Raw genomic sequence first — 13540 nt, forward strand, 5'->3', positions numbered from 1 at the left:
TTCCAGTGGCCATGAAAGTGGCTGAAACAGGCTTGGTCAGACATCAAAGATGCCAAGGCCATCTACGGCCACCCCGGCCATTGTCAGTCATCTTGACTTTTGTCCTGCCACTGGACTTCCATAACTCTGGAAGAGAAAATGAGGCTGACGACTTTGTGCAACTCTGCCTCACTTAAATCCAATTCACGCACAAGTCAAGACATCACCCAAACATTTACCAGCACACCCCTGGTTCTAGTACACTCATTAGAAGAACTTATTTTTACAAACAAAAGCAAAGACAAAAACAAAAATTACTGGTATATTTTCCTTTTGACACAATAGATACTACCCAATAAAAACACCCAAACATATTCTTCCATAAAGTACATTTCCTTCAACTACTTTATTAGTTTTTAGCCAAGAAGAGGTGTATGTCCTAACACTGAGCACTACATGGCATCGGTTCTGCTGCTTTTCCAGACTGACTTCCCTTACGTGGTTGCAGTCACTGGTGGAGGATGGGGTAGTGTGGTGCATTGGAAAGAGGGCTGGACTTGGAGTCAAAGGGTCCCAAGATCAAGTTCAAATACTGGCTCTGCCACTTCCTGCCTGGGTGACTGGCCACCTTCCCTCCCAGCATGTAATCAACACCGCCAAGTGCAACCTAACCAGATTAAAATATAATTGGGAAATATTTAACAAAATAAATAAAAATATAATAAAACATAGATAACATGTTTTAAAACTAAGTCAATATGTGGCCTACAGGAATCCTTGTAGAGATTTGAGTTTAACACCATTGGATTAGGGAATTCCACTTGAAGTCAGAAAGTTCTGGGTTCAAATCCTGAGTTACGTATTAGCTATATGACCCTGGGCCAATCCTTTAACCTCTGTGCCTCTGTTTCTTCATCTATAAAATGAGGAAATTTGACTTAAGTGATCTCTAGGGTAGGGGTTCTTAACTTGAGTTTTATGAACTTATTTTGATAAGTATATTTCAATGTAATTGGTTTCTTTTATAATCCTATGATTTTGTCTTATATGTCTAAAAAGATTTTTCTGAGGAGAATATGAGCTTCACTTGACTTCCAAAGGGGTCCATGACACACGTGAAGTGAAGCATTTCTGCTTTCAGGTCCCTCCCAGCTCTAGCTCTGTGACCCGTTCCCTTCCCCCCTCCACAAAGATCAGCTTCCTTTGGCAGACCTCTAACAGTGAAGAAGGTTTTCCCTCTTGGAGCCTGGCCCTGACTGGGCACAAAGGCTCCCTTCCACACGTGCTCCTCATTCTTCCCTCTTGGGCCAAGCACAACAGTCTTCTGTTTGAATGGCCCTTCCAACACCTGAAGATGCTAGTTACCATGACTCCTCTACATCTTGCCTCCTCCATGCTGAACCTCCTTCAGGCCCTTCCTTCCTGCCATTGATGCTGTAGGAGAAGGACCTTCTCCCTTTCAGGCTGTGTATAGCCGGGTTTTTACCATCCTGGCTCACTCTCCTTGGCTGAAGATTCTTTCCTCATTTAAAGGGCAAGTGCCCTTAGTTGGGGGATGGGGCACTTTGGGCTGTTTCTCAGTCCCTGGTATAAGGAGGCTGGCAGCCCTTTTTCTCGGGAGCAGGTTTAGATGGGGAAGAAAGTGTGGGAGCACAGCAGAGGGATCATTGGATTTGGAGTTGGGGTTGAATCCTTGTTTTTCCCATGATATTATTTCTGAAACCTTAGGGGAAGTCACCTACCCTAGCCTTGGGGGTAGAGCTACACGATCTCTGAGGTACCTTCTAGCTTTAGATTCTATAATCCTGGAAACATCACAAGGCACCATGGTCTAGGAGTTAGTGCTGGGCTTGAAACTAGAAACACCTGGGTTCTCAATCCTTCCTCTGTCACTTACTAGCTCTGTGACCTTGGGCAAGTCTCTTAACCACTTTGAGCCTTGGTTCTCTCATTGGTAATGCTATCTATAATAGGGTTGTGAGGCTCAAACAAGATGTCTAGAAAGTGCTTTGAACTCTAAAGCAGTGTACAAATGCTATTTATTAAACTGGGGGGCAAGAAGCAAGGAAGGGCAAGGTTGATTTAATAGGAACATAAATTTATAGGTCAGAAGAGACCTCAGGGGCCACCCATCCAACTCTCATTTTACAGATGAAGAAACAAAGGCATTTGTCAAGTGATTTATCCAAGGTCACACAGGAAATAAACATCAAAGGTAGGATTTGAACCCAGGTCCTCAGATTCTAGTCAGTGATCTTTCTGCTGTACCAGGTTGCCAGAAGGGATGAGAGGGGGAGCAGGAGGGTCATACTTTGTCTGCTTCCCAGTTCTCTCTCTATGAACAGTTGAGGAACAAAAAAAATGGCAAGGCTGATGCAAGTGTGCAAGCCAGAGCTGTATGCTGTATGGCTGGAAGGGCTTGGGCACCAAGTCTTATAGGGATGAAGCAGGCTTTGGTGGGAGGTGGAAGGGCATTCTGAGTACAGAGGGGGGCCCTTCTGACAAGCAGAGACAAGATTTCTCTCTGCCCGGGGCTGGGGGATCCACGTTATCTGATGAGCCTGGGCTTTGCTGCTCACTAAATTATTCAGATCTCCCCTTACTTACTCTGTTCCTTACTGTGTGAGGCAGGGCTGGGAAGGGAATGGGGGCTCAGAGCTCTCAGCAAGGGCCAAATTTGAGTGTAGAGACTTAGTGACCCCCTGCTTTTAGCCTGGAGGGAAACTGGGAAAGAAATAAAGGAGGAAGAGAGGGAAGGGATGTCAGCAGCAGCTTTGGATCTGAAATTCAGCGGGGTCCGAGGCTGAATTCTGGTTCTGCCAACCTATTACTGGTTTGAATTTGGACAGGTCCCTTCACCTCCAAATCTTAGTTTTCTAATCCATAAAATGAGGGGTTTAATTGGATGACCCCTATTTCTTTCTAGCCCTGAACCTATGATCTAGTCCAGTCTCTACCTCTTCAAAGATGAAGAAGTATACAATATCTCTGATACTGTAGGTATCTACAATATCTCTGACCACCATTCCCTGACCAAGAAGCCACCCAGCTTCCTCTTGAAGAGCTTCAGAAATGGGGAACTCACTACCTCCCTAAGCAGAACATTCTACTTCTGGACAGCTCTAACTGTTGAAATTCTTAATTTTTCTTCAAAATTTTCCTTCCTACTAACTCCCATCATCTGAGACCCCACTAATTGTTCCCAGTCCTGTCCTCTGAAGCCAAGCCACAAATTTAAAGCCTCTGCCCTTTAAATGCTTGAAGTCTCTGTCTCTCCACCAGGAGAGAGGGAAGATGTGAAGCAGAAAGAAGGAAAAGATTAATTTATTGACTTAATATCCTAGATCAAGAGCTGGAAGGGGTCCCATAGATCATCTAGTTCAACCTCCCCCATTTTCCAGATAGGGAAATCAAGGCCCAGGGAAGTTAAGGAATTTTTCCAAGGTCACCAGGGGAAATTAAAACATCAGAAGTAGGATTTGAATTTAGGCCCTCTGAGCTAAGGCAACTTTTCCCCTCATATTTTTCCCTCACGATTAGTCCATGATTATCAATCAGTCAATTGACCTTTCTTTACGATGCTCAGGAGACAGGTAAGGCCCTTTGTGGGGCACTGTAATAGTCTCAAGCCTCGGAGAGCTCACAGAATGAGGCTGACTAAAGACAGTCCAGCTCTGTGTTGTGTGGCACAGATTAGGACCCTGAGCCTCTTAGCTCTACTATAGCACTTACTCTCTGAGCTGCACAATATAGAGCACCTGCCCTCCTCCTCCTATCCCTGGGGGATAGCTAGGGCGCAGAGCAGCCCAGCTGGGGGTGGAGGTGGGCTATGATCTGGGTCATAAATTTTGCAAACTCAGCTCCTCTTTCCTTTTGAGCCCAACCGCTGGCTGGCAGGACACACCTCATTACTGCAACCTAATGCTCCATGCTCCCTGTATCTTCCCTTCCCCCAGTTCCTCTCTTGCCCCCAACCCCAGGCTCCTCTGAAGTCAAATATGAAACACCTGGAATGGTACAGATAATGGGATTAGAACAGATAATTTTAGAGCCCAAAAGGACCTTAGAATCTAGAATGTTAGAACATGGAAAACAGAATGTTAACATTGGAAGGCCTTAGAACATGGAAAGTTACACACTAATCTCTGAAGATTATACACAACACCCAGAGGGTTTTGTTGAAGGAGGATTCCACACCTCGATATTTTTGAGTCATTGGTTAATCAAACACTAACCTTTTGCATACATTGAGTTCTATTTCTGGTCTGTTCTATTTCTCTGTTCTTTTTCTAGTATTGCTATTTTTATTATGATTATTCTTTTGTAGATGATAAATCTATTTAGTCTGGTAGCAGGATAAAAGATAAACCTAACGAAATAGGGAGGCAGCATGGTACGATGGACAGCTGACTGACTCCAGAGTTGGAGGAGCTTGGTACAGATTCCACCTCTGATAATTACGACCAGTGTGACCTTGGGAAAGCAACTTAATTTTTCCAGAGCCTCAGTTTTTCCATCTATAAAATGAAAGAGTTGGGCTAGCTGGACTCTGGGGTCCTTTGCAGATCTGTACACACTGGGAGTTTGAATCTGTCCTCCTGGCCTAGTTATTTAACCTCTTTTGGTTTCAGTTTTCTTAGTTTGTCAAATTCTTGTTTGCATGAAGGGCCAGGCCTAGATTACAGGAAGTCCTGAGTTCAAATTCAGACTCAAACACTTACTAGCTGGGCAAGTCACTTAATCCTGTTTGCCTCAGTTTCCTTATCTGTAAAATGAGCTGGAAAAGGAAATGGCAAATCACTCCAGTATCTCTGTAAAGAAAACTCCAATTGAGGTCACAAAGAGAGGGACACAACTGAAAAACAAAACAAAAAAAAGAAAAAAAGAAAAAAAACCACAACCAGACTCAGATAAGGGTGAGCTTGCTCAAGTCCACACAGTGAGTGAATTAGTGACAGATCTGGCTCTAGAACTCAGCTCTCTTTCCACTCTCCCCCTCATAGCTGCTGAAAGTCCTCAGAGATAATTCCTTTTAAAGTTTAACAAACCGAAGTTGGTCGATAAGCCCTGCAGACAGCAGGCTCGGGACGCTGTAGTCCCGTGGCCTCAGACTTCTGTGTGTGTGAGTGTTTGGGGGTGGGGAGGAGGAGGATTGTTGCTGTTTTTAGCCTGCATCCCTTAACTTTCCCTTTCCCTAAGCACCACAACCCAACCGGGACCACTGGTGGGGTGAAGTGAGGTGGGGTGCCTTGCTCCAGGTTATTTAAAATTCAGTTGCCATGGAAGTGGGTGATCACAGTGAAGAAGAGGCAGATGGCTCCGGGTTTAGGGTTCCCACTGCCCTTTGGCTAATTCCGTAGGTGAAGGTATTAGGTTAATTAAAAGCCATGTGCTTTGTGGGGAATGCTTGGCTCCCTGGAGGTTTAATAAGTATCCAGGCTTGTTCTGTCTTCCTAGCAGGGCCTCCAGGCTGGGATCCGTCCCTTTGATGGGGTCCAAAGGGAAAGGGAAGCCTTCTCTCCCACTTTCTAAAGAGGCTTAAAGTGGGGCTAGGCTGTATCTTCTCCAAGGCTCTCTGGAGAGTTTGTGAGGGCGAGTTCTTTCGCCACCCATTGCCAAGCTGAGGAAGGGAAATTTGGAGGCTAGAGGGCTCTGTGAGCAGAGGCTCTGGGACCTGCGGCTGGTGGGTCAGTCCCCTCTGAGTCCGAGGGGATGCCCTGCCCTTGAGGGGCACCGTAAGCAGCAGTAGAAGAGCCCCCTTGCTTGTTCCTGGAGTTTGGGGGTCTCTGTGCCTAGCCTGGCAGCATATCCAGATGCTGTAAACATCCTTGGGCCACAGCACCCGAAAGGAGAACATCTTTGGGGTGTCTCCTGGGAGTCCTCCGGCTCAGGTGCTTCCTCACTGACAGAGCATGAGGGAGAGAGGTCTCCAAGATGTCCTGGAGAGCTGAAAGCATGGCTGCTGCTGCTGCTGCTGGGGACCCAGAGGAGATGGAGAGCCCAGAAAAGGAGCAGGGCAAGTGGGCTCTCCTTCGAAACATCAACCAAGTACTGAAGGCCCATGCCTTCCTGCCGGTGAGCAGCCTCATGCTGAGGGCTATGGGGGGCCCCTGGGTAGGGGGTGGGTACGACTGGCAGGAGCTGGGAGGGAGCTGGAGGCTGTCTGGTCCTGCTTCTGTCTCTCTGAGGGGAGGGACTGTGGCTTTGCCTTTCTTTGCATCCCCATTCCTTAGCAAGGTGCCTGCCCTCAGTAAACGCGGGTAGCAGATACTTGTTACCTGATTAACTGCCTGCATGACTTTGGGCAGGGGACCTCTTCCCCTCTGTCCGCTTTATTCTCCTTCTTTGCAAAGTAGGGCTACCTGTCCCACCAGTCTCTTGGGGCTGCTTTAAAGAACAAGTGAGTGAATGGCTGTGAAATAATATTTCTCTGGCACTTTATGTTTGACTGACACAATAACCCTATAAGGTAGGCAGAGCAGGGATCATCAGTCCCATTTTACAGAGGAGGAAACTGAGGCTCAGCAAGGAGAGGAATCTTACCCATGCTTGCACTGGTTGTAAGGATGCTTCCACTAAGCTCCCCAAGAAAGGAGAAAATAGATTCCAAATGCAAGGTTTTTTGTGGTTGATCAGAACTCTGAATTAAGTTACAGCAGGAAGATATGAAGAAGGACTTTCTGGCAGTATAGACATTTGAGTGGGGCAGGGGATAGAAGATGGATTCAGGGGGTGTGAGGGGAAAGGGTGAAGTGCTTGTCAGCTGCTTACACCAGACCTAATGACAGCCCCTGGGAGCTGGGGACAGACCTAACTGTGACCCTGGGCAAGTGTTTGTAAAGTGGAAATAATAATAGCCCCTACCTCTCAGGCTTCTTGTGAGGACCAGATGAGATAACACTGGTAGAGTATTTTGCTCTATTAAAAAAATGCTGCCAGGAACAGCAGCAGCAGCAGGTGGAGAGTGAAGGGGTGTGTGATGGGGGGGGCAATGACTGGGGCGTCGAAGGGACACGAGGAGTAGAAAGATGCAGGAGATTGTTCCATATCAACTGTGGATCAGTCACTTCACCTTTCTGGGCCTCAGTTTCACACTCTGTAGAAGGGGATAATGATACTGCCACTACCTACCTCACAGGGCTGTTTGGAGAAAAATGCTTTGGAAGCTTTAAAAGGTTGTATGGAAACAGGTACAACCATTCTGTAATTGGCTTCTGGATTTGGGGCAGGGCTTGGGGCATTTCCTGGGCTGATTGTGTTTTCAGGCTAAGGCTGTGGATACCCGAGGACCCAGGGCTTCCAAATGAGCTTTGTCCGCTCTCCCCCCACCCAGATGAGAGATCTCTCTCTCTGATCCCATCTTCTGAATCTCTCTTCTGTTCCCACCATCGCCTACTCTGTATCAAACTTCCTTTGTATAAATATTGTATTACTATTACAAATACATGGCAAACATGCTGAGGGTAGGGACTATTTCTTTGTATCTCTAGCTAGGAGCTCAGCACTTTGCATGCAGCAGATAGCCAACAAATATTTGCTGAATTTAATTCTAGATCTTTTCTCTGTAAAGGCAGGGGGAGACGGTCTATAGATTATACTGTGATCATAGCACTTTATATTGACCTGGACCTGATGATGACTCACTACCCAACTATATTTTTGTTTTATCATTTTAAAAATCATTTTAATCACTTATCTTGTCATGTTTATATATCATTTTAAGAGGAGCATCAGTGCCTACAAACAAGGTAGGAGATACATCAGTCATTTGATCAGCAAATACTTTACTCTTGTTTTTTTAAAGAGTAAATTGATTTATCTGTCCCATTAGATTGTAAACTCCTTGGGGGCAGGGACTGACTTCTGACTCTTTTTGTATCCCCAGAACTTAGCACACATTTATTAAGTGACTTAGGTGTGCTAGGCATTATGCTGAGCACTGGGGACTTAAAGAGAGGCAAAAACATGGTTCTTGCCCTCAAGGAGCTCACATTCTAGTGGAGGATATAGCATGCAAACAGTAGTACATATAAGACAGGTCCAGTATAAGTGAGGACCAGAGGGCAGGCACTAACAGTGGGTGTTAGGACATCTGTAGAAGACTGATCTATTTGGTCAATAACTATTATATATGTACATTCCAGCAGTGCACCAATTGGGGTGATGGAAAACTTTTAAAAAATACTGCTATATATTTTTTTTTCATCACTTTCATTTCCCAATACAACCCATATCTCCTTTCCTACCTTAATTAAACCTTTTTAACAAATAATATGTTCTTTTTAAAAATTTTTAATTAATTTATTTTGAATTATCAACAATCAACTTCCATAAGGTTTTGAGTTTTAAATTTTTCCCCCTCTCCCTCTCTACCTCCCTCTCCAAGATGGCATGCAATCTGATATAGGCTATACGTTTACATTCCTGTTAAACATATTTTCACATTAGTGATGTTGTAGGTAAAAATTAGAACCAATAGGAGGAACCACCAGGAAGAGGAAACAAAACTCAACAGAAGAGAAAAAAATATAGCAATTCAACTTCCGTAGTTCTTTCTGTGGATATGGATAGCATTTTCCATCACAAGGCCTCTGGAGATGTCTTAGATCCTTGTATTGCTGAGAAAGGTTAAGTCTATCAATATTAGTCATCGCACAATGTGGCTGTTATTGTGTACAAAGTCCTCTTGGTTCTGCTCACTTCACTCAGCATCAGACCATATAAGTCTTTCCAGGTTTTTCTGAAGTCTGCCTGCTCATCATTCTTATACCACAATAGTATTGCATTGCATTCATATACCACAACTTGTTCAGCCATTCCCCAGTTGATGGGCATCTTCTCAATTTCCAGTTCTTGGTCACCACAGAAAGAGCTGCTGTGAATATTTTTGTACATGGGGGTCTTTTCCCCAACAAATAACGTATTTCTTAACGAGGTTGTTAAGAGGCAACTCAACAAAACCAACCAACACATCAGTCACCGCTGGCATCAAATGCAATGTGCCACACCCATAGTTCCACACCAAGAGTTTCCTCCTTCTGAAAAGATGGGAAGAAGCATCAGCAAGCTTTTCTTAAAGGTCCAGACACTGAACTGGACTTTAACATTCAAAGACAAATGCTCCCAAGAAGTTTGTATTCTACTGGAGGGCACCACCTATGGTCATGAATAAGTAAATATCTGATTCTTACAAAAAGAAATACAAAGGGATTTTGGGGAGGGTGAGCTCACCAACTACTGGGGAAATTAGTAAATGCCTTCTGAAGGAGGTGGTACTTGTCTTTAACCATTAAAGGGAACTGGGAGCTCTAAGAGGTAGAGAGGGCATTCTAGACATGAGGGACAGCCTATGCAAAGACCCGGAGGTGGGAGATGGAGTGCTAGGTTTGGGTAACAGCAATTAGGCCATGTTTGCTGGAGAACTGAGTGAGTGAGTAAGACATACTGGGTAATCAAACCTGAAAAGTTAGTCTGGAGTCAGCTTTGTAAAGGACTTTAAATACCAAATAGAAAGTTTACATTTCTATCCTAAAGGCAATAGGGAAACACCAAAACTTCCTAAAAAGGGTAATGACATGGTCCAATCAAGACAAGAATTGTATCCTCTTATTGTTAACCGTATTAGCTCCTGTTTCTACTGCTCCTTAAGGTTTTCAAAGCACTTTCCTTACAAGGTAGTGTAGGCCTTATTATCTCCCATATACAATTAAAAAAACTGAGGTCAAATACTGTGAGGTTGCCAGGTGGATAGAGTGCTGGACTTGAAGTCAAGAAAACCTGAGTTCAATTGCTGCCTTCAGACACTTACTAGTTGTATCACCCTGGGCAAGTCATTTAACTCTGTCTCAGTTTCCTTGACTGTAAAATGAAGATAATGAAAACATCTATCTCCCAGAGTTGTTATGAAGATCAAATGAAATAATATTTATAAAGTGTTTAATAGTGTCTGGCACACAGTGGATGTTTAATAAATGTTCACTATGATAAGAATAATTATTATTCTCACTAATATATCCACTACAAATATTTATAATATTTGAATTGATAATACCTGAAACTTGTACAGCATTTACAATTTTCAAGTCTTTTGTACACTTTCATATCTATTTCGTTGCATTCTTTCACAGCTAACAGCTAAAGTTTTTCTGAGGTCTTACTTTGAGTGAGCTTAAAAAGGCCAAGGTCTCCCACTTCATCCTGGGTCATCTCCAGTCATCCTGATCTATATCTGGCCACTGGACGCAGATGGCTCTGGAGGAAAAAATGAGGCTGGTGATTTTGCACAGCCTACCTCACTCAAATCCATTTCATTTGCAAGTCATGGCATCACCTTCCTGATGCCCTGGTCCTCTTTAAGAACCAAGGACAAACCATACAACCACACAGCTAACAACAGGGTAGGGATTATTATCCCATTTTGTGCTTGTGGAAAATGAGGCCCAGGGCAGAGAAGGGACTTCTCAAGAATCACACAGAGAGTCTATGTCAAAGATAGGACTTAAGAACTAGAAGAGTTTCCAAACCCCTCATTTTATAGATGAAACTGAGGTCTAGAGAGGAGAAGTCACTGGCCCAAGGTCACACTAAATAAGAGGTATCAGAACTGGGATTTGAACCCTGGCTTTCTGACTCTGGTGATCTTTCCACTAAATCACTCTGACCTGTTTCAAGGATTTAAACAAGAATCCTCTATGTAACATACACATTAAGCTTCAGTCAGTCAATAATCATTTAGTAAGCACCTACTAAGTGCTGGACAATGTGGGAAGCAATAGGAATACAAAGAAAGAGACAAAAGACCTTCCCTGCCCTGAGGGAATTTACAATTGAATGTGATCTGATGAAAACAGATTAGGGTTGGGAATCAGGATCTAAACTACCTAGTTCCTAACTACCTAAATGACCCTTACTTGTCTGGAAGGCTTGCAAAGGCATTTTTGCAGTGGGTAAGAGGATGATCTAGCTGTATTCTCTCTGAGGTCACTTCTCTGAGATTTTAGGATCCAGATTCCTATCTCTTTGGGCCTGGGTTTTCTTATCTGTAAAATATAGGAAATAATTCTAGTCCCACCTGCCGTGAGAATGAAATGAGCTCCTGGATGTGAGAAGGTTTCATTGACTGTATGTCAACAATAAAGCTCTTTGTCCATTGTCAAGGACTGTGTCAATAGGAGAGATCGTTGCTTGTAATTGGACATATTTGCTATTACAGGAAAGTCTATATTGCCCTGCTCTTTCTATCTGTTCTTGCCCGTTATTATTGTTGTTTGTCCTTCGTTCTCGAAGAGGACCATGGCAACTTGCAAGTGAATTGGATTTGAGTGAGGTAGTCTGTGCAAAGTCACCAGCCTCACTTTCTCCTCCAGAGCCATCTGGGTCCAGTGGCCAGATATCAGACATCAGGATGACTAGAGATGGTCCTGGATGCAGTGGGAGACCATGGACTCATACCTTTGCTTTGGAGGACTGCTTGCTCTGTTATGGGGCAGGTCTGGAGTGGGCTGGAAGCTGCCTCAGATGATTGAGTCTCTTGGCAGTTATGAATATTTAGAGAGTTTCTAATTCCTCCAGCATTCATGAAAGGGCCAGAGTCACCTGCGGGGAGGGGCTGCTCTCCCCTTCATGGGGAAGACTTCTCTTTGTTTCTAGGATGTGAGTGGGGAGAAGTGATGGTATGTGTAAATGCTTATCAAGTTACAGGTGAACCTCCTCCACCCTACTAGCAGAAAGTCCACCATTCACACCTTAGTTATAGCAGGGTTTCCTAACCTATTTTGTGCCTTAGACCCCTTTGATGGTCTGCTGAAGTCTCGAGGACCTTAGAATAATGTTGTTGCCTATGTTCATAACTGAAGTCAATGCCAAATTTCAGTGAGAGCTTGGTGAAAATAAAGATTTTTTTCCCATTTGAGTTCACAGATTCCCCTGAAGTTTATCCATGAAGCCCAGGCTAAGAGCTCCTGGTTGATAAGATCATAGATTTAGAACTGGAAGGTGCCTTGGAGATGAGGCTAACTCCCTCATCACACAGATGAGAAAATGGAAGTTAATTAACATGTTCAAGTTCACACAGGTAGTCAGTGACCTAGCCAGGGTCTGAACCTCATGTTTTTCACTCTAATTCCAGTGTGTTCCGTTGTACCACACACTCAAAGGCTAACTATTCTTTTCACAAGTGGATCTTTGGGTTATAACTAGATTCATTACTAGAATTCATTCATTTGTTTAGTTTTTGCTTTATTTTGGTCTAGATCTATGATTGCCTTAGTGTGGGAGATTTCCAGTGTGGAAACTCCCTCCACCAATGCAGACTGGCAATTTCATTGTAACTAATAGTCTTAGAGCTTTGCCAGAGGAACTAAGAGGTTAAGTGACTGTCTGGAGTATGTAGGTGGTAACTGGCAGGGCCAGTATTTGAACTCCAGCCCTCTGACTCCAAATTCAGATCTCTTTTCACCATACTCCACACATAGAGAAGTAGTTAGGCTTTTCCCAAATGGATCCCTTGTTTTATGACTAACTTCAGTACCTGTGTTTCTTTATTAATGAATCATTTCTCTAGCATGAGCTTTCCTTACAACTGAGGTAGATAGTCAAGTCAACAAGCATGTATTATGTGCTAGGCACTGTGCTAAGTGCTACCACTACAAGCAAAAAGAAAGACAATGACTGCCCTCAAGGAGCTTACATTCTGGTGGAAGAAGACACCACTTAAGAGGCCAGCCAGTCAGTCAACCAGCAATGTATTAAGCTCCTACTATGTTCCAGGCAATGTGCTAAGCACTGAAGATACAAAAAAAAAAAAGGCAAAAAACAAAAGATGAGGCAAAAGTCCCTCCCTTTAAGGAATTTGCAGTCTAATAGGGGAGAGAAGATACAAATATCTATGTACAAACAAGTTATATACAAGATAAATTTGGGGTGATTTCAGAGGGGAGATACTGGTATTGAAGGGGATCAGAAAGGGCCTCTTGCAGAAGGTAAGACTTTAGCTGAGGCTTGAAGGAATCCAGGAGGCAGAAATGAGGGAGTGGAGCATTGCAGGCACGAGGAACAGCCTGGAAAAATACTCAGAGACAGGAGGGATATGGAGTATTAGAGAGTCATGTACAAAGAATAGGAAGAGGGCCAGTGACACGATCATAAAATATGTGGGGTGAGGAGGGAAGTATACAGTGTAGGAATACTGGAAAGGTAGGAAGTGGCTAGGTTATGAAGGACTTAAAAAAGCCAAACAGATGATTTTATATTTAATCTTGGAGGCAATAAGGGGCCACTGGAATTAATAAAATGGGGGTGGGGGACATGATCAGACTTGTACTTTAGACAGATCACTTTGATAGCTGAGTGGAGGAGGGATAGGAGTGGGGAGAGACTTGAGGCGGGCAGACCCACCAGCAGGGTATTGCAAGAGTGCAGGAGTGAGATGATGAGGGTCTGAATCAGGATGGTGGCAGTGTCAGAGAGAAGGGAGCATAAGGGAGAGATATTACAAAGTTGGGAATGACAAGACTTGGCAAAAAATTAGTTGCGGGGTGGGGACTAGAGAGAGTGAGGAGAT

General features: G+C 43.9%; 1 protein-coding gene across 3 annotated transcripts in view; it reads left to right on the plus strand.

Annotated features, from left to right (window-relative positions):
- Positions 1 to 13540, plus strand: part of MYO7A (myosin VIIA) — a 198081-nt gene that overhangs the window by 23879 nt on the left and 160662 nt on the right. Inside the window, exon 1 of one of the 3 annotated variants that reach the window (XM_078156932.1) lies at positions 5702 to 6054. The exons of 1 other annotated variant lie outside the window; for it this stretch is intronic. In XM_078156932.1, coding sequence (XP_078013058.1) covers positions 5914 to 6054 — 141 coding nt within the window. In that variant the 5' untranslated portion in view covers positions 5702 to 5913. Of the gene's footprint in view, positions 1 to 5701; positions 6055 to 13540 lie in introns of those variants that run through there. One more of the 3 variants, XM_020989512.2, reaches the window with a different exon arrangement.

Source organism: Phascolarctos cinereus, unplaced genomic scaffold (genome assembly GCF_003287225.1).
Source record: "Phascolarctos cinereus isolate Bilbo 61053 unplaced genomic scaffold, phaCin_HiC Scaffold_726;HRSCAF=1367, whole genome shotgun sequence".
Taxonomy (NCBI): domain Eukaryota; kingdom Metazoa; phylum Chordata; class Mammalia; order Diprotodontia; family Phascolarctidae; genus Phascolarctos; species Phascolarctos cinereus.